The sequence below is a fragment of the Neolamprologus brichardi genome, chromosome 8 (assembly GCF_056152115.1).
Source record: "Neolamprologus brichardi isolate AB-2024 chromosome 8, ASM5615211v1, whole genome shotgun sequence".
Lineage (NCBI taxonomy): Eukaryota > Metazoa > Chordata > Actinopteri > Cichliformes > Cichlidae > Neolamprologus > Neolamprologus brichardi.
In genome coordinates this window covers 11,921,453-11,940,132 of record NC_142111.1, presented here as the reverse complement: position 1 = coordinate 11,940,132, position 18,680 = coordinate 11,921,453, and the positions used below count along the sequence as shown (strand labels likewise).

The 18,680-nt window shown below is 40.0% G+C and overlaps 2 protein-coding genes across 2 annotated transcripts; one reads left to right on the top strand and one right to left on the bottom strand.

The window, feature by feature from the left end:
- Positions 1-521: 521 nt before the first annotated feature.
- Positions 522-2,977, bottom strand: zgc:92313 (serine protease 27). The gene is made up of 6 exons (XM_006805725.3): positions 2,658-2,977; positions 2,348-2,460; positions 2,175-2,254; positions 1,563-1,834; positions 1,167-1,327; positions 522-974 (listed from the first exon to the last, which is right to left on the bottom strand). Exons 1-6 carry the CDS (start codon positions 2,701-2,703, stop codon positions 717-719), a joined length of 930 nt encoding a protein of 309 aa, XP_006805788.1. The 5' UTR covers positions 2,704-2,977; the 3' UTR covers positions 522-716.
- Positions 2,978-10,956: 7,979 nt separating this feature from the next.
- On the top strand, positions 10,957-18,252 carry pax10 (paired box 10). The gene is made up of 8 exons (XM_035914313.2): positions 10,957-11,168; positions 11,993-12,220; positions 12,397-12,594; positions 14,177-14,259; positions 14,395-14,551; positions 14,847-14,920; positions 16,055-16,187; positions 16,286-18,252. Exons 2-8 carry the CDS (start codon positions 12,115-12,117, stop codon positions 16,384-16,386), a joined length of 852 nt encoding a protein of 283 aa, XP_035770206.1. The 5' UTR covers positions 10,957-11,168; positions 11,993-12,114; the 3' UTR covers positions 16,387-18,252.
- The last annotated feature ends 428 nt before the right edge of the window (positions 18,253-18,680 follow it).

Below are 18,680 nucleotides of genomic sequence, written 5' to 3'. Positions count from 1 at the left end.
CCGGGGAATTCCCATGATGCATTGAGTTTTTCCTTTCCAGTCACCTTTCTCACTCACTATGTGTTAATAGACCTCTCTGTATTGAATCATATCTGTTATTAATCTCTGTCTCTCTTCCACAGCATGTCTTTTATCCTGTCTTCCTTCTCTCACCCCAACCGGTCGCAGCAAATGGCCGCCCCTCCCTGAGCCTGGTTCTGCCGGAGGTTTCTTCCTGTTAAAAGGGAGTTTTTCCTTCCCACTGTCGCCAAAGTGCTTGCTCATAGGGGGTCATATGATTGTTGGGCTTTTCTCTGTATCTATGAAGCGCCTTGAGGCGACATTTGTTGTGATTTGGCGCTATATAAATAAAATTGAATTGAATTGAATTGAATTGTCAGTTGGAAAATTTTTACATGTCGCCCAACCTTAGCCAGTGACTGTATAAACTGATGCAAACACAAAGATGAAGAGAGCACCAAGTTGGCTTCAGGTATCAAATCCACAATTTATTTCAAATACAAAAGATAATGTTTACTCACTTGATTTAAAATACAACCTTTTCAAAACTACTTTGAATACTCTGAATCAATGCTGACAGCTCAGCATATAGAAGAAATCAGTTTGTCATTTGCATGTCAGATACAAAGTAAAATATTGTGATTGTGAATAATCTGAACCACCTATACTCGTTACAATCAGTTTTGCGAATTCCGATTGCTTTACATCTTTCAGTCTTATTTCTGAAGTACCATCACTAGAGCGATCACACAGCTGAGCAACACAACAAGAGCCCCTGCACACTTGTTTTGATTAGCATGGCCATAGAGTTGAATCTCTGGTATTGTGCTTCTAATGAAATCTGAGTAGCTGGTTAGCCTGGTATACACACCTGGCTTGTTTGCGTTAGCACAGCCAGTTCCAAAACTCACCACCCCAGCCTGAACCCAGGACCCGTTTACCATCTGACAAACAAGAGGTCCTCCTGAATCACCCTGAGAAGAGAGAGAGAGGGGGGGAGGGGGATCCAAAAGATTAATTCAGTAGTGCTTAAACAGAAGATTGCTCAAATCAGAGATTAGGTGACTACAGGAAAAAAAAGAAAAAGGAGGTAATCCAAAATATTTTTAATGCCACTTCTTGTTTTGTTAATGTAAACACAGCACAAACAGCTGATCCAACAGTACCTGGCAGGAGTCCTTGCCGCCCTCCTGGTATCCAGCACAGATCATGTCATACAAGATGTCCAACTGCTCCGTCGGCTTTGTTTGGTACATCTCCTGACATGAACTCTGGGAGATGATTGGCACCTGCACTTTCTGCAGAGTCCCGACTCCTGGCAGAGGGACTGAGGGGAATACGAGGACAGAGGATGAAGAACAAAAAGTATGGCGAGTGTTTGTGTCCAGTATAAATATAAAGCCTCGATCACAAAGATGAGCAAGTGTATGCACGATGCACTAAGGCCATAGGGATGAAATGTTATACATTTCTAAAATAATAGGTATCTGGTGATAAACATGCTGTCCAAAAGTCATATGTATGCATGCAATGAATAAAGTCATGAATTTAGAAAGCCTTACCATTATCCCTGATGTTCCCCCAGCCAGTGACAGTGCACATCATGCCACTTGGGAACAGGGTGTCAGAGGTGGGTAAGCATACAGGACTGACATAATCTGACCAGGTAACAGGGCTGGCCAGTTCCACCAGCGCCACATCCTTTCCACTGTAAGGGTCAGTATAACCAGATGGCACCACGATCTGTTTCACTTTATGTGAGGACTCGTATGGATTGACGTTATTCTGCTGGTAGCGACCAACATAGAGGGTGTAAGAACTAACATCAGATGGACTGGGGGGGAAAAAAAGACAGAGAGACGATGAATTAAAGGCTAAACATTTACTTTACAAGCAGGTGTTCCCTGAAATGAGGACTGGTGAAAACAGAAACTTTAAAAAGTAGCAGTTCTGGATTTAGGCTTCACAATTTTTGTTTATAAGATGATTTTTGTATGCAAGAATGCTACATGTGGGTGAAAAACAACAACAACAACAAATCAAGCATAATCTGTTTTTAATGTCATTCTTTTTCAACAAATGAGAGGACACAAGAAAGACTTCCAAAAAAAGAAGAAGAAGAAGAAGAAGAAGAAGAAGAAACAGGCCCATTTCTAAGAGGAAAGTGTTCTTACTTGGGGAAACAATGTGCTGCAGATAGAACCCAGTTTTCCGTGATCAGAGACCCTCCACAGATATGACCATCAGGGTGTTTCTGTAACCAATGAGGATTTAGTGAGCAGAGTAATTCAAATCTACACTTTACAATTTAATACATGAAAATCTACTAAAGTTCCCAAGGCCTCACCTGTACATCCACCTGCCACGGCCACTCGCCTTCTAACGAATTCAGCCCGCCCACAATCCTGTCCTGCATTAATGGTGGTCGTCCACATTCTTGGGCGTTAGAAGCCAAAATACCTAGAGGAGGGAAAGAAGGTACACCACGGTAGCTGGACTTTATTTACTTATTATTATTTTTTTTTAAATTAATGCTACTTAAAAAAAGAAGAAGAAGAAAGAAAATGACAGACTTCCTCAGCCAAGAACAAACAGCAGATATTTTTCAGGTGGGGAAGAAAAAAAATGGCGAGGGAAGCAAACGGGAACCCACTCACCTGTTATGAACCAGAACACAGCAGGAAATCTCGGTATCACTAACATGATTCGATGTTTTCTATCACAAATGTAGTTCAACTACTACCGAGGCGGTTATCTCTCAATTATAAAACACTGTAAATATGTCCCAGCGTCCTCTATCATTAATCAGAGTCTCCAGCTGTGCAGTTAAGTCTTTAAAAAAATTACATCTCTAATCATCTAAGTCGCCCTCCCTGCGGCGTCGAAAAAAACAACCATAGGTTTCAGGTTTTACCAGTATCGGCGAGATTCCGAGCATTTGCTTTGCGCCTAATCGTCTGTTTACCTGTGTGCTCACCTACAGCCAACCGAAAGTCTTGCTCCCTCCCCTGAATTCGCCGGAACCAATAACGTTTACCGAATGGAAAACCCAACCAATCAGATTGTCCTCCCCTCATTTAGTTACAGGTATCAGGGTTTTTTTCTTCCGCTTATTAAAGGTGTACGGTGGCCCCTAGAGACAAAGCACGTACAAACTCCAAAACACTTGCAAACTCCAAAACACTTGCAAACTCCAAAACACTTGCAAACTCCAAAACACTTGCAAACTCCAAAACACAACGGAAGTGCTCCAGGACGCTAGGGGCAGTGTTGAGCTTTTGTTACCTAGTAACTACACAAGCCAGGATGTACCAATGACCGGATTTGGGGTCTGCAGCCTTAAAGGCCGCATTTTAAGGCCGATTACGTCACAGCGACACGACGAAGGCTGTCCCAATTCAAAGGCTGCTCGAAATGCGGCCCTCAAATGCGTCCTTAATTTCCCTGAATTTTAAAGATGGGTCGCTGTAGCCTTCATGGCCCAACATATCCCAGATTTCATAGCGCGGCTGTGGTGTGGATAATTTTGCCGAAAAAAACGGCTGAAGCGGAGCCGCCGAAGAGTAAACTTTCAGAAGTAAGTACTGAATATTATGTCACTTATTTATGCGCAAATGTTTTTTATAATGAAGAACATTAAAACATTACTGTTGGCCACATGTCGGGAAAGTTATGTGACATTAGCGATGTTTGTACTAACTTGGTTTTAAAGCCTTTACTCCAAATTATACGCCGTTCAATAGTTGACTTTAATCTTACAGAGAATGTGATGATTTTATGGATAATTAAAGTCAGTCATATATCCACAAACACAACAGGCTGAAAGTCAGTGATGCTGCTCGGTTTGCAGTCCTGAATATCACGGCACAAGCAAGATTCACTGCACTGTTAATGTTAGCTATGTTATATTGCTGCCTCTGTTCGGTGGTGTCGAGCCAAATGGAGTTTAACGTGTGTTTGAACGAGCTGACGGTTCACTCGTTAAGCTGAAAGAAAGATGCTTTAATCACAGGAGTCACACATGTGTCCACTGTACCATCTGGGAACTCTTCTTGTTTCGTAATAACACAGTCCTCCTTCTTTTGTGCTGTTTTGTAGCAGTGTATACACCTGAGACTGTCACCTGTCTGTCTGTCCTGCACTCTCTCTCTTTTTTTTTCTCTCTGATTGTGTAATAAAAGTATGAACGTGTATTTATAAGTTACACTTGTGTTTGAATCCTGCAGCTTATCACGCATTTGATTTCCATGTGTGACAACTGCAAGTGTCCAGAGTGAGGACAGACTGAGGGACTCACTGCTGCATATCATCTGTGAGGCTTTGCACCCCTGATGATCCACCAGGACTCAGCAGTGTGTGAGGAAGAGGAGGAGGAAGAGCCAGCAGCAGCTGACAGATGGAGAGAATAGACAGACTGTTCCCTGTTTGTGAAGGACTGCTAGGAAAGTTTAGAATAACTAATTGTCTGTCCTGAATCAGTCTTATTAGGTAATGTTCAAATAATTTGATCATCCCAGTGTTTGCAGTGTGGGAGAAAGTACTCAGGGCCTTCAAGTTACACACTATGAAAGGAAGAAACAAGTTTAATATTCAGAAACCTAAAGTATGTATCAGCAGCTGAATGGACCTAAAAGTAAATGTTTGTTTCAGTTCTATGAAGCTTTGAGTATTTTGGATTAGTAGTACTGCTGTGTTTGTTGCATCATATTGCTGTAATTGTTTATATGCTTTATATATTCTGAGGTAAGTTGATCTATAGTGTTACATCATATTCTATAATGATGTTATGTGTTTGGATACTTTCTGCCCAGTTTGACCCATTGAGCAGAAGTCAGCCTGTTTAAGGCTCTGATATCTATTCTGTATGACTTAAAGCAGTTATGACATGGTCTGATATCTCACCCAATAAAGGAATATTCAATATATCAGTCTACTCTTCATTTTATCAGAAACAGTTATCACAGCTCATATAATTTCTTTTTACACACGTATGTAAGCAATGAGCCAAATTTAGTAATGCCAACATACTGAAGGAACAACATTTCTCTCTTATATATGATACACCTATATATGCACTGTCAAAGATACTTGTCTTTGAGGGAAGATTTAAGGTGATAAGACCTATAAATAACTGCAACTTGAATCTGTACTGAGGCTCAGTATTTGACACAGAGTTCATGTTTACTGCTGTAATAGCTAATAATGATTAATATAATAACTATAATATTGGCCATATTATATTTACATTACCAAAGTGATATGACTTTAGTCTCATGAACAACATTAGCTAATTGTTATTTACTAACTAATCTTAAATGACTGTTCAGTACAGAAATGAAGCCCAAAAATCATGTTTTACTGTCCTGTGGTCTCAACCTCAGATACTTATCAAATCACACAAAGCTCTTGTAGAAACAAACAAACAAATGAACAAAATATGTTTTCCTTCATTTCTGTCAAACAAAGTTGTATGACACGTTTCCAGCGGTTAGTATCATGGTTGCTAGGCAACCTGGGAAGCGCGACAGAGACTAGACCGTCCCATACAGACAAACTTGCCGTTTATTTTGCAAATCGAGCTCAACACTGCCCCTAGCGTCCTGGAGCACTTCCGTTGTGTTTTGGAATTTGCACGTGCTTTGGGGTTTGCATGTGTTTTGGAGTTTGCATGTGTTTTGGAGTTTGCAAGTGTTTTGGAGTTTGCAAGTGTTTTGGAGTTTGCATGCGTTTTGGAGTTTGCAAGTGTTTTGGAGTTTGCAAGTGTTTTGGAGTTTGCATGCGTTTTGGAATTTGCAAGTGTTTTGGAGTTTGCAAGTGTTTTGGAGTTTGTACGTGCTTTGTCTCTAGGGGCCACCGTAAAGGTGTTCTTTGCATACCAATAAATTTTAGTTTGTGTTTACATTTTGCCTGTTGATGAAAGCCTGTTTTTGATTTGAATGCACTTTTGTTTCACTTCTGTATTTACTGGTAAAGAGGAGCAAGACTACTCCACTACTTGGTAACTGTTTTATTTGAGTTAATGTCATGTGAGCTGTGCTTTAATGTTCTTGCTATATATCCAGCTGCATTAGTATGAGTTGATTGTGCACTGTTTAGAGAAAATAACCGGTTTAATCTCATTTTAACGTTATAATATAATATTCTTTTTATTCATATAAATTTACAGTTTCATATTAACACCTCAAAACTTTTCAAGAACTCCGAACATCACCATTGAGGCACATGCTAAAACGTTATTAGACCACTTTTCAATAAAACATAAAAACACAAATATTGAAGAAATCTGTCAAAATCTAGTTTAAAACTATAAATTATATTGTTATTTATTAGGCATCTGTCTATACTCATTCAAATTTGTAAATTTGAAAATTCATGGCTAACAACAATAATCATAGTTTAGCACTAAAAATATAATTTTATTTAAAGAGCCTGTAGACACTGGTGCTCTTTTTCCATTAGAAAAAAGTAGAAAAAATATTTTGTTAATGACCGGTACTATTAATTTAGGGCAGCAGTGGTATAAAAGTTGCGTTGGGCAGTGGTCTAATCTGCCTCTGCATTAACATTGCGCGTAGGAATGAATAAGCCTTTCATTTGAACCCAGTATTGTTATGCCTATAAACACTCCATGCGACTGTTAGCAAAGTTAACCATAAAAAATTTTATTGACTCGTTTTATAAAACTGACAATATTGCACACATTCTAAAGAGCCCCTGTGTGATTCAGCTACACCTATATTGCCCTCATGCTTTTATTATGTGTTTGTAGATCAAAAGAATCATAGTCCATATCTGCTTAACAGGTGTGCAAGGGACACACAACCAGGGTCAAGCATGCACTAAATTCGACAAATAGTCTTTCTGTTGTTTACCCCATAACATTATTAGAGGATTACATCTTATTGTCAAACTTGTAAACATCACCTCAGCTGATTTTGTTTTTACATGTTGGCCACACATGTGGTCTGTGGTAATCCTATTTTTCTTTACATGACACCAAATGTTTATTCCTTCCGTCTGTCTATAAAGCTGTCTGTCTTTCTCTCTTTTTTGCCTTTCTCTTTTTCCTCTCTTCCCTGCCTGTGTCTCTCCCTCCCTCCCTCCCTGCCCCAGGCAGTGTGTCTAGTTTCACAGAGCAATTGAAGGTGACAGGGACAGAGAGAGAGGGAGAGGGAGGGAGGGACAGAGGGAGGACACATCACAGTATCGCCCGAGGCTACACAACAGTAGAGGAAGAGCGAGAGATGGAGGGACAAAGAGAAAAGAGAGGGGAGACTCACGAAAGTACTCATAGGGAATTCCATACGCAGGTAATGGGGAAATGAAGTTACACACACAAAAAGAAAATAGTTGAAATGAGTGCGTGTGAGTGTGTGCCTCACTTGTGTTTGCCTCCAGGACACCCGATATCCCCTTTTTACCACTAACAGGCTCTTTTTTCTGTCTTTCCTTTTTTTTTTTTTGGAGCACGAGCGATTCCTCTCTGCTCCTCTCACTCATAATATATGAACGCATTATTGGATCCAGTCAGTAAGAGCAATTATAATGCACTCCCGTTTGTTTTTATTTTAACAACTTGATGAATATTTGTCGTGGCATTGTAACCATGGTGACTGCCTCCACCTCCACTGCCCCCACCCCTTCCCTCCCCTCCCGGCCCAGTCCACCTCCCCTTCCCCATCCCCCCTTCAGCGCTGAAAAAGCAAGGGATGGCGAGAGAGAGAGGGAGAGAGAGAGCAGGAGAGAGAGGTGACAGGAATGAACTAACAAGATGCACTAAAAAAATGCATGTCCTGGAGCTACATGAATCTTTGCAGTGAAGCACACGCCGTCACACACACGCACAGAGACTCACACACACACACACACACACATTACTCCAGTCGACACATAGGGATCACATAGGTTAAGCCACATTCCAACAACTGGAACACAATAAGATGCAACAATGATTTCAGAATACAGGAAAAAAACAAAAGGTTAACAGGCTAAAAAAAAAAAAGACAAGAGGGTGGGGCAAAATGTGTGTGTGTGTAATGTGTTAATGCTATATTTTTGGGTCCAGTTTTAAATCAGCTGAGCAGTTTTTGTTACTCAACACTCTTTCACTTATCCCCTGATTTCTGTATTCACTATTAGTATTTTTTGTTACTACATTTTTAGGAACTTCTTTTTCGATTTTGTTTTTTTTGCATAAGCTCTACAGTTTGGTTCCCCTTGTTCTCTTATTACAGTAAAATGACTTCCTCTGAAAATTATTATTTTACATGAAACGTGATAAACATACTTGTTCTGTAAAGCTTAACCATGCACTGATTTAACTTCTTAACAGCACATAAAGTAGCTTAAACCAACTAAAGGTTCAAAGTGCTTATTGTCATGTGTGCAAAGGAAAACATTTCTCTGTACAATGAAATTCTTTCTCTGCTGTCCACACACAGATGCCGGTTAATATGTACAAATAGATAAAATACAAATAGTATGAATAAATAAATGGAGTCAAAAAATGAAGTGTTAAATAGATTTATGAAATAGCATGAAATAGATAAAGTCTCATTTGAATCAACTGTAAAAAGCTTTTTTTAAAACAATCTAATCACATAATATGCATTATGTATGAGTAGTTGTGAAATTTATCTATTCTGTATTATAAAAACTAATATCCGTGCTTAAAGTACGTCATGCTGTTTTTCCTGTCAGGGTGAGGGTTTCTTTTAAGAAGTATTCAATATTTTTTTTCTTAATTAAAGTGTCTAAATGTTTCTTCCACCACTGTTCTTCCTTGTTTTTTTTACCTTTGAACTTGTCAAGTCTTTTTCTTTTCTCCGAGGCACGTCTTGGAGGAAAGTAACAGAGAAAGAGGGAGGTGCAGGGAGGGGGGCTTGGATGAAGCAATGGGGGCAGCGGCGAAAGAATAGCAGAGTATGAAAGAGAGAGGGAGCGACAGAGAGAAAGGGAGCGCAAAGTCTTGTCAACCGGAAATAAAACAAGCTGGCACCCTCCCCATCCCCAAGCCCCTACACCCACCCCAAAGTCACATACTTCTTCTTCACTCTCTCCATCTCTCTCCTCTGCCTCTCTGCTCCCATCTTTCATCGCTCTCTTCTCCTTTCTTCCGTTGCAAAGAGATATATTTAAACCCTGGTTCTTCTCTGTTCTCGGGCTTCGACTCTACCGTGTACCGTCATACCTGCGTCATTACTTACACCTAAACTCAGACCTTGTGTGTCTATCGCCAAGGGTTTCAGTATGGTGCTCCTTTAACCCGCTGTGGGGCCACACGCTGCCTTTGTTCATTGTCCCATAGCTGTAAGCTCTGCGTGTTGTAGCAGAGGAACAATACCTCTGTGGTCAGGGAACAATACCTGGGTGTTCTCACAAAAGCTGGAATTCAAACCACCTGGCCATCTGCAGCATCTAAACAGGCCCGAAACACCAGTGTAAAGATTTAAAAACTCTGGTTGTGTGATATCAAATAGCTGCTTTTGAAAGCTTTTGACTGTAGAGCTGGACTCAGTTAGTCATTTAGATCACAGGCAGGTAAAACAAACCAGAAATTATTTGATACCTGAGTCATCATTTGAGATGAGAAATGAGAATATTTAAACCTAATACACGAAGGGATCCTGAATTGTAAAATCTATGTCTTATGAAATTATAACTAAAAATGAAAACTAAAGAAAGTTATGTAAACATGTTTCCTAAATATTTTCTTTCTTTGAAAATCCTACAAATGATAATACAGGCGAGTCGCCGCTGTAGGCCAAAGTAAAAGATAATTAACTGAATAAATGAGTGAATGGTTTTGTTAACTTGCTTTATAGCGTGACATGTTTATGTTCTAAAAATACATTATCATAAAACTATGACATTTTTGTCTTAAAAAGAAAATTTCATAGTTTTACAAAATGATAAAATGACAAATGAATATACAGATCATTTAAAACAGACCATCCGTTGTTTTAATTCAGATTTTCAGAAAAACAAATGTACATTTATCGCAAAGGTTTAAATATCAGTGAATAAATAAATAATAATGAGCTTAATAATAATAGCTAAAATAGCGTATTTATAGGTTGCAAATGAACTTTTTTCCTTAATAATATCTGGTCATAAAGAATATTTTTGTATCTAATGAGATTTGTAGTAAAATGATTGCTCATCCTTCCTCAATCCAGCTTCTTAGACAAGCTGGAAGAAAATAAAATGTAATGTTAACCTTCATATTACACAATATAGACAGAAACATTTTTCTTGATTACTTGTTGTATTTATGTTTTTTTAAATTAAGTAACATGCTTGACATATTTTCAGTAGTTCAAATTGATGACTCTGTATTAAAGTATGTATTATTAAGCCTAATGGCCCCAACACCTGTCCCTAAGTAATTTCATTGCAAACATTAATTCACATCATTTTCACGATGATGTAAAGTCATATTTCCTAACAATCATCATGATTCCCAATTATCTTGTAGTCACTGAATCTTCTCATGCCTACAAGACTCTGCAGTAGCAGCAGGACAGCAGGTACATATAGATATGTCAAAGCTTTATCAAAGTTTTGTCAATCAAATCATTTAAACATCTATAAACAAGAATCAGTACAAATTAGGCCCCGCTAGTTAGGACAGCAAGTTTAATTATGTCTGATTGCTAGACACTTGACAGCTGGTTGTACTTAATATTTATGTGTAATTTATGGCTAAAATTGAATTCCATCATCTATTCATCAGCCACTATCGTTCCATTATCTGTGCTTTATGCTCTAGTCTCTCGGCCTCCCCTCCTCCTCTTGCTGGCATTAAGTTCAAACTTGACACTGATGTTGACTCACTTTGTCACCCCTCGGTGGCTCTCTCTCTCTCTCTCTCTCTCTTTCTCTCTCTCTTTCTCTCTCTCTCCCCATCGCTCGGAGGACAAGAGTGCCCGCAGACGCATTTCTCTCCAGAGCCCCCCCTTTCACTCTTTCACTTGCTCTCACCCTGTCTAACTCTCTCCATCTCTCTCCTACTCTCCTCTTTCCACACACACACGCACATCTACACACACACGGTATTGTCAACAAAGCTGGAGAACAAGGGACGTTGGGGGACCAGGGGAATAGAGGTCCACGGAGGAGGCAAGTAACACACACAGGACCCCCTCATCATTTCATCTGGACGCTTGGTAAGTTTGAAGAAATTGTGCTGTGTGTTTCGTTTGGTTGCTTCTTTAATTGCCGGTTTATCGCGGGCTATGGGGTCAGCATCGTCACCACTGATATTTATTTAAAAGATTTCTGGACTTTATATTTAAATTGTCATCCCTGTGCACCGTGATCTAACGGAATCACATTTGACCTTTGACATTTTATTACGGCTGTAGTTTGTAAGATGTGGCTCCATACTGACATACCTTTACCCTTCTTGTATAACTCTCCAATGGGGAAATCTTCCCACCCCAAACATAAACCAACAGGAAAAGAGAGCAGGGTTTTTTTTGTCTTTCTTTTGTTTTAACTCTGAGCTGGGTAAATATTTATTTAAGCTGATAATGCTGATAAATGAAATACTTTTGCACTTTATCTTTCACAGTGACCATTAACCATGAGTTTGCTTTGGATGCTTTATGGCTGATCTTGCTCGCAAAGCCGCTGTACAGTATGTGATTGCAGTTTTTTGGCTGCACAGACTTGCGAACATGTTTTGGTTTACTGGGGGGGAAAAGGGAGCTGAAAGCAAGTAACACCACAAATGTACTGCCTTTCAGAGTGGTTTCTAATGTACTTCATCTCCCTCTGGTATACTAGCCTAGCAATGTATAACACACACTCGTTACGACAGCGAGCATGTAACTAACTCCATTTCTGCCTGTCATCATGAGGCTAATTCACTACAATGCCAACCATGTGTGAATTCATGCGATATGAACCCCTCCTTCTTCTTCTTCTTCTTCCTCTTCTTCTCCTCTTTGCCCCTACCCCTAAACCTTGCCTCCCCACCCCACCTTAGGAGGTACGATTTGGAGGATTGAAGAAGGGAGAGAGGAGCCAAGGTGCCAGTAAACAGGGTCAAACACGCACGTAGGACGGGACTCTTTTATTTCTCTTCATGGTGGTTTGGACACTCATATTATGTATGAGAAGTTAACCATGCTGAACCTACAGAGCGGCTCTAACTGGAGTGGGCCTAACAACTGGTACCATGATCCCACCGCCATCCAGACGCAACACAGCACAGGTGAGAGGACATTTTCTGTCTCACTAGATCATGACACAGCCCTCACAGATCACAAGGAATATGTCTTTGATTTTAAACCACTTTCAAAGTCGTTTCGTGGCTACATCACCAGCCTTAAAATATGAGACACACACCCATGTAACACACATCTCTTTTGTCACCTTCATTGCTGCCAGTGTCTGAGGGATGTCTGCTGGACACGGAGGGCAGCATGGGAGCCGAGGCAGGGGGGGGTGGAGCGGGCAGGGTAGGAGGAGGAGTCCCCGTGGAGCGGGATGAGGGCGAGGAGTCTCAGCTGAGGCTGCAGCTCAAGAGGAAGCTGCAGAGGAACAGGACCAGCTTTACGCAGGAGCAGATCGAGGCTCTGGAGAAAGGTCAGGCCATGCAAGCACGCACAGCACTCTCCTCGCAGCCAATCGCTGCTCTCCACTGGTGCGAGCCAGACCAGAGCGTGTCATGACACAGCTTGTCTTGCTGCTTTTTTTCCCCCCTGACAACACCTTTTCTATTGGATTATATTTGTTACACCTTGTTTGCAGGAGTTTCTTAAATGGCTGTGGGGAGTGGGGGACGCAAATGAGAAATCAAAAATCATCCCGTGTATATTTTGGCAGGACATCATCTTTATCAGAGCCTGCAGATGAGAATAAACATTACCAGATGCAAATTATCCACAATCCTCACTCCACAAATATTCCCGATCTGGTCCAGAATAGCCTCCAGAGACATGTAAAGCAGAGGTTTGATAATGCGTGTTTGCCGCGTTTGTATTATGCAGCGAGATCTGGCCCTCGTAGCCCCGATACCCTCTGAGAGGGATCAGAAAGCCACCCTTGACTGGATATGGCTGCAAAGGGCCCTTGAGCTAAATAAGGACGCAATGTCCACTGTGCAGCCGAGTGGAAATGTATCACTGTGGTCACTCTGTGCAAATGACATTAATGAGGTACACTGACCTCACTGCACAGCCAAGGCACAATAACAATCATGTGTTGACACGGACGCCAATTATAACCAAGCCAATTATAACAATTTGCAAATGTATCATTATTTTTGCTAAATAAGTATTTATTAAGTATTTATTTATTAAGAGTGGACAAGTTATTTTTTTTATTATTTGCAGACATTATAATCTCAACTAATTCAATATTTAAAATGAAACTTAATTATCTGCTGCTTTTTCAGATCATTTACTGACTTTTCGGGTTTCGGTTTTTCTCTTGACATTTTACTAAAATATTTGAACGGAAACAGTTCAGACTATAAAGACATCTGTACAACTAGATCTGAAACTTCAGAGTTCATCAGGATGAATCAGACTGCCGCTTACAGGGTGAGGCACATTCGCGTTTCGACTTGTCAACAACAAAAATGTCAGCAGTTTGTCACCTAGAAATGAACTCCTTTGATGCTCTAAAAGTGAAACTCTCACTAATACGAAGTGTCTGGTTTCAAGCCACACCATTTGTTAGACACCTTGTAGTAAGTCACTATATATGCAAATAAGTGACAAACAATGCAGTTTTCCAATACTAATTAAGAAAAACAATAACCTGCAAGGATTTTTCTTCAGTTTACTTTTACTCAGCCTTCTGTGAAATAAAGTGCTTAGACAGCTTCTCAACTTGAATCCTTTCATATGAACTTTCTGCGTGTTCCATAATCATAAATATTTTATACAAAGTGCAACAGATAAATATTTCAAAAATGGTTGTAAGGATACAGCTCAGCATCCTAGATTTATATGTTCCAAAGAAGGATAATTAGTAATGCTGATATTAAGCAGTAATTACACAATATGTAGTTGATTGATTTCTGCTAAAATGACTCTATAAAAGTCAATTTATGCTTAATTCTAATTCAAACTAAATGATATGATGGTTCCAAAATAGGTGAAGAGCATGCCAGGCTTAGGACTCACTTTGTGTGTTTGATGATGCTTTATATCTTCCGCAGAGTTTGAAAGGACGCATTACCCAGATGTTTTTGCAAGGGAGAGATTAGCGAACAAGATTGATTTACCTGAGGCCAGGATACAGGTGAGGAAGCTCTCAGTCCTCCTCTACAGTCCCATTTATTTGCTAGGCCTAACCTGTAACAGAATCCAAATATATAGACCAATGTAGCTGTTAACAACAAGACAAACGGGTGCAACGGGACTCTTTGATTGGCAGGTGTGGTTTTCAAACCGAAGAGCCAAGTGGAGGAGAGAGGAGAAGCTGCGCAATCAGCGGAGGTCAGGCGGTGTGACTTCTTGCTCACAGAGCCAAGCCCCCCTGAGCACTTCCTTCAACACGTCTGTCTATCATCAGCAGCACAGCAGCAGTTCAGGTGTGTTTGTTGACTTAACTCATACAGCACACGAGGAGCCTGAAAGCAAGACTTTACCTATTCTCTCAATAATTTATGTATTTGGTGACAGGAATATTTTAGTAGTTTATAATTACCAGCCTCAGAGCTCCCTCTGCTTGACATTTGCAGGCTGGCAAACCATTAGAGGTTCTCCATTAGAGCGCATCTATATTAAAACGTTTCCACTGCGAGATGCTTGTGCGTAAATTTGTGCGCACATGCTCACTGTGCGTGCACCCTGTGTGTCTCGCTCTCTTCCTCTCTCTCTCTCCAGGGTCCATGTTGAGTCAGGCTGAGTCGTCCCTGCCGAGCTACAGCTCCCTGTCAGTTTTCTCATCTGGAGTCCAGGTTGGAAATTCATCATTCATCATTCATCATTTATCATCAGCACCTTCCAAACTACATCAAATTCATCATAACAGATCAGAACCTGTTTATTATCACTTCTAGCCTCTGAAATTCATATTAATCAAAGTTAATAAATGATTCTGCAGCTGATAATAAAACGTGGTCACAGCAGTATTCTTTAATATTAGAGACGTATGGTTTGAAAGACCTTTAAATTGATTGATTTTTTTTAAAACTGATGAACGATTATGACATCGTGTGAATGAATATGAATTACATTAGGGTCGTTTTTTGCTTCTCTCAAATTTTGACTGACATAATGCCATAATTTGGATATTTTTACAGTCAAATAGATCCAGTCAGTTCTTAATAAGGTTCTTATAGATGTGGCTTCAAGCAAAGCACCCAATACAAGAAAATGGAGATGTACACTTGTTTTTCTGACAACTTATGGCTCCCCCTTATCAGTCAAACTTTATTAATCATATTTTTCAACCACTGAACTCCAAATTCATTTTGCATTGAACATTTCTCCTGTGAAAAAGGCAAAGGGTGTGTCAGGTTGAAGGCCTTGGCAGACTTTGGCATTGTTCTGAAAGCTGGAAGGTTTGCTATATTGTATAAAAGCCTTTGAACAAAAGGTTTTTTTTATAGAATATGAAATGGTTTTTTAACAATGCAGTTTGCTTTCACATTCTTTGTCAGAAGCCTGCAGCTAATCCCCACTTTGAGGGATGTGGGATGCGCAGCTCTCTGGTTTTCCAGTGGATTGTAATTCATGTGTGCCAGAGCCTCAACAATAATGCATTAGAAATGTCTGCCCGGTCTGATTTCTGAAAATATATTCATCACAACATTTAAATCTTTAAAAAGATTTGAAAGAAAACCTTGACTCTTTTTGCATCTGCAGTATTAAACAAAAGTGTGACGCTGCTGTTGCCGCCGCGCTGAACCACACTCCGACCATACCACAAGCCTCTAGCACCTCCGTGTGGTTAAACCCAAACCATGTTGCTGTAACTGTTTTAGTGCTACATGGTCTAGTAGACAGCAATGATTCTGCTCTTAAAAGTAGACTTGTATGTAATGCGTACCAACATCTTTTCTCTCCTCCACTCCTGTGTCCGCTCTCAGTCAATTCCTCCCCAGTCGGCCTCCTCCTACTCCTGCATGTTACCTCCATCTCCTTCTGCACCACGCAGCTTTGACTCATCAGCGTACTCCTCCCCTCATCTGCAGTCTCCACCCTCGGCCAACTCCAACACGGGTGAGCGTTTATTAGCATCACTTTGTTATTTGCTTTATTTCTATCTGTGATTTCTGTCTGACTCTTTACGCTTCTGACTGTTTTTCTCCTCTATTCAGGGCTCATATCGCCTGGGGTGTCAGTGCCAGTCCAGGTCCCAGGAACTGAGCCGCAGAGCATGAGTCAGAGCCTGGGTCAGTACTGGGCCAGATTACAGTGAACAACAGACAATCGTTGCCAATCAGCACGACGAGAGAAGAAGAAGGAAAAAAAGGGCATGTAAAATAAAAACGAGTGCGAAGAAAAGAATATAAGCAAGCACAGGGCTGAGCTATAGAGGGGCCTCGAAGGGGTTGCAGACCCCAAAAATGCATTAAATGTTTACAAATTCAGCCAAGAGCAGCTTTGGTTGCACTTAACAGTACTCCGGCTGTACTGGTGTTATCTTAGTATTATCAGGTTGCACTTTTGGATAGTATGTGTACATAGCGCTGAGGTCAGGGTTAGGTATAGGATCAGTCTGAGGTGTGTTTAGGATTAAAGTCAGGATTAAATCAGGGTTTAATGTAGCATTTGATATTTAAGACTTAGCTTTGAAACCTTCCAAAATTCCATTACACAGTCTGGCTTTTTCTTTTATAAGTATATATGATCCAAGCCAAAGCACTAAAAAGAACAAAGAGGAAAAGACTGGTCTTCCTAAAGCTCAATACACATTTCTGAAAAAAAAAGTGTTTACATTTTAGAATTATGTTGCAAAAATGTTGTTTATTCTGTTCAGTTTAATTAAATAGTGCCAGTTGACAGCAGAAACCATCTCAAGGGGTTTTATGTTGTAAGGTGATGACCCTACAATATTCGCGAGAGGACTCTATTGATTTAACAGCAAAACTTGCTTTTAACCTCCAGCGAAACCATCCTTCCAGAGGTCAACTATCCACCACAAGCACTCGGGTCGTTTATCAAAAAAGGGTGCAGGAGATTGCTTTGAGTTTTAAATTATACCTGACTTTACTTCTACCCTTCAGCTTTAAGATCAATCCTTAATGCCAGCGTATGTCAGGTGTATTGTGAAGTGTAACCACAGTTTCTTGTTACTTGAGCAGCTCAAAGATATTGTGATAGCTAGCTTGTTTGCTAAGCATAAGCTGTGTGAGGCTACTGTGAAGATTTTAGACTTGCTTACAGCAATCACTTGTACTGAAACTAAAAACAAAAAAAACAAAAAAACAAAACATACCATAACAAGTGTAAATCCTGCCTATCCTGCCAGCAACATTACACTGAGACCACATATTTTTGTACAGACATCTGTGTATGATGAAGATAAGTGTGAAATATTGTCGGATGTTATTGGAGGGAAGAATGTAGCATGCTGTAGGCTCATTCACTCTCAAAGCACAAGTTTGATTAGTAATGCTGATGTCAGTACTGGCTGATCATAACATCAGTCTACACAATAATAAAAATGGCATTAGCAGATTTTTGGGGGGCAAACTGTAAATCAGCTACATTTTGTCTCTATTCTATATGCTGTGGATGTAATCTTTTTATTCAATCAATCAAGAAATCAGAAGCAATTCCATAACAAAGTTTGCAGTGATATATACACGATACACCACATCATAAATTTTTATTAGCCTATGACAATCAGTACAAAAACATAGTGCAAACACTCAAGAGACAATCAAAGCTGGAAGTAGAGGTGAATAACTGTGAAGTTAATGCAACACTGTCAATACAACAGCAATGGCTTTAACAAATGTGCATGACCAAAACAAGCTGCTACAGACAATCAGCTCCTATCAGAAACGAAATCAAGTATTGTACAAAAAGCTGTTGCTGTAATCTGCAGAGTTTGAACCTCTGCTCACTTTCCTCTGACTATTGGTTTTATTGATGCATCTCATACGAAATGTCTTTCGGCCCTTATTTATTTGTGTTTTCACTCGTTCACATAAGTCCTTTGTGTTGTTTTTGTTGTTGTGTGTTGTGTTAGTACTGTATAGCTACCAAGAGTCAACCCTTTTGTGAAGGCCTTGGATCCCTTTAATGAAAATAAAACTGTGTGTAATGAATCATTAAAGGTCTGCGTTTGTGACATTGTTTCGCACTTGCATGGTTCACAAGTTTTAAAAGAAAAGGATAATAGTGATGTGTATGTAGATTGGTAAAAGGCTAGTAACTGGTCAGCTATTTACATAGCAACATTATTCATTCCAAAATGCAGTCAAATTGGACCATTGGCTAGTAAATCAAAGGTTATTTGCAGTTAACCTCGGCATGCTTGGTGTGCAGTGTGTGCTTAAAAAATTTGAGGAAACGGGACAACTGTTGGACAAAAGAAGTAGTAGGCCTAAAAAATGACTATGTAGAGAAGATGAACAGCTAAAAGTCATGTGCATGAAATGTGAAAAATAAATTCAGCGAAGACCTGACACAGGACCTGGGAGATAGGTCAGATCCTAAATACGCATCTGACCCTTCAGCTGATCACTGAAGCCCCATCTGAGG

What these genes read in the sequence shown, in the direction of transcription:
- pax10 (XM_035914313.2), top strand. Translation starts at nt 12,115, where the DNA reads ATGTATGAGAAGTTAACCATGCTGAACCTACAGAGCGGCTCTAACTGG. An exon ending in TTTTCTCATCTGGAGTCCAG is followed by an intron (nt 14,921 to 16,054) that starts GTTGGAAATTCA and finishes GTCCGCTCTCAG; the next exon opens with TCAATTCCTCCCCAGTCGGC. An exon ending in CTCGGCCAACTCCAACACGG is followed by an intron (nt 16,188 to 16,285) that starts GTGAGCGTTTAT and finishes TCCTCTATTCAG; the next exon opens with GGCTCATATCGCCTGGGGTG.
- zgc:92313 (XM_006805725.3), bottom strand. Translation starts at nt 2,703, where the DNA reads ATGTTAGTGATACCGAGATTTCCTGCTGTGTTCTGGTTCATAACAG. An exon ending in GCAGCACATTGTTTCCCCAA is followed by an intron (nt 1,835 to 2,174) that starts GTAAGAACACTT and finishes TTTCCCCCCCAG; the next exon opens with TCCATCTGATGTTAGTTCTT. An exon ending in GGGGAACATCAGGGATAATG is followed by an intron (nt 1,328 to 1,562) that starts GTAAGGCTTTCT and finishes TATTCCCCTCAG; the next exon opens with TCCCTCTGCCAGGAGTCGGG.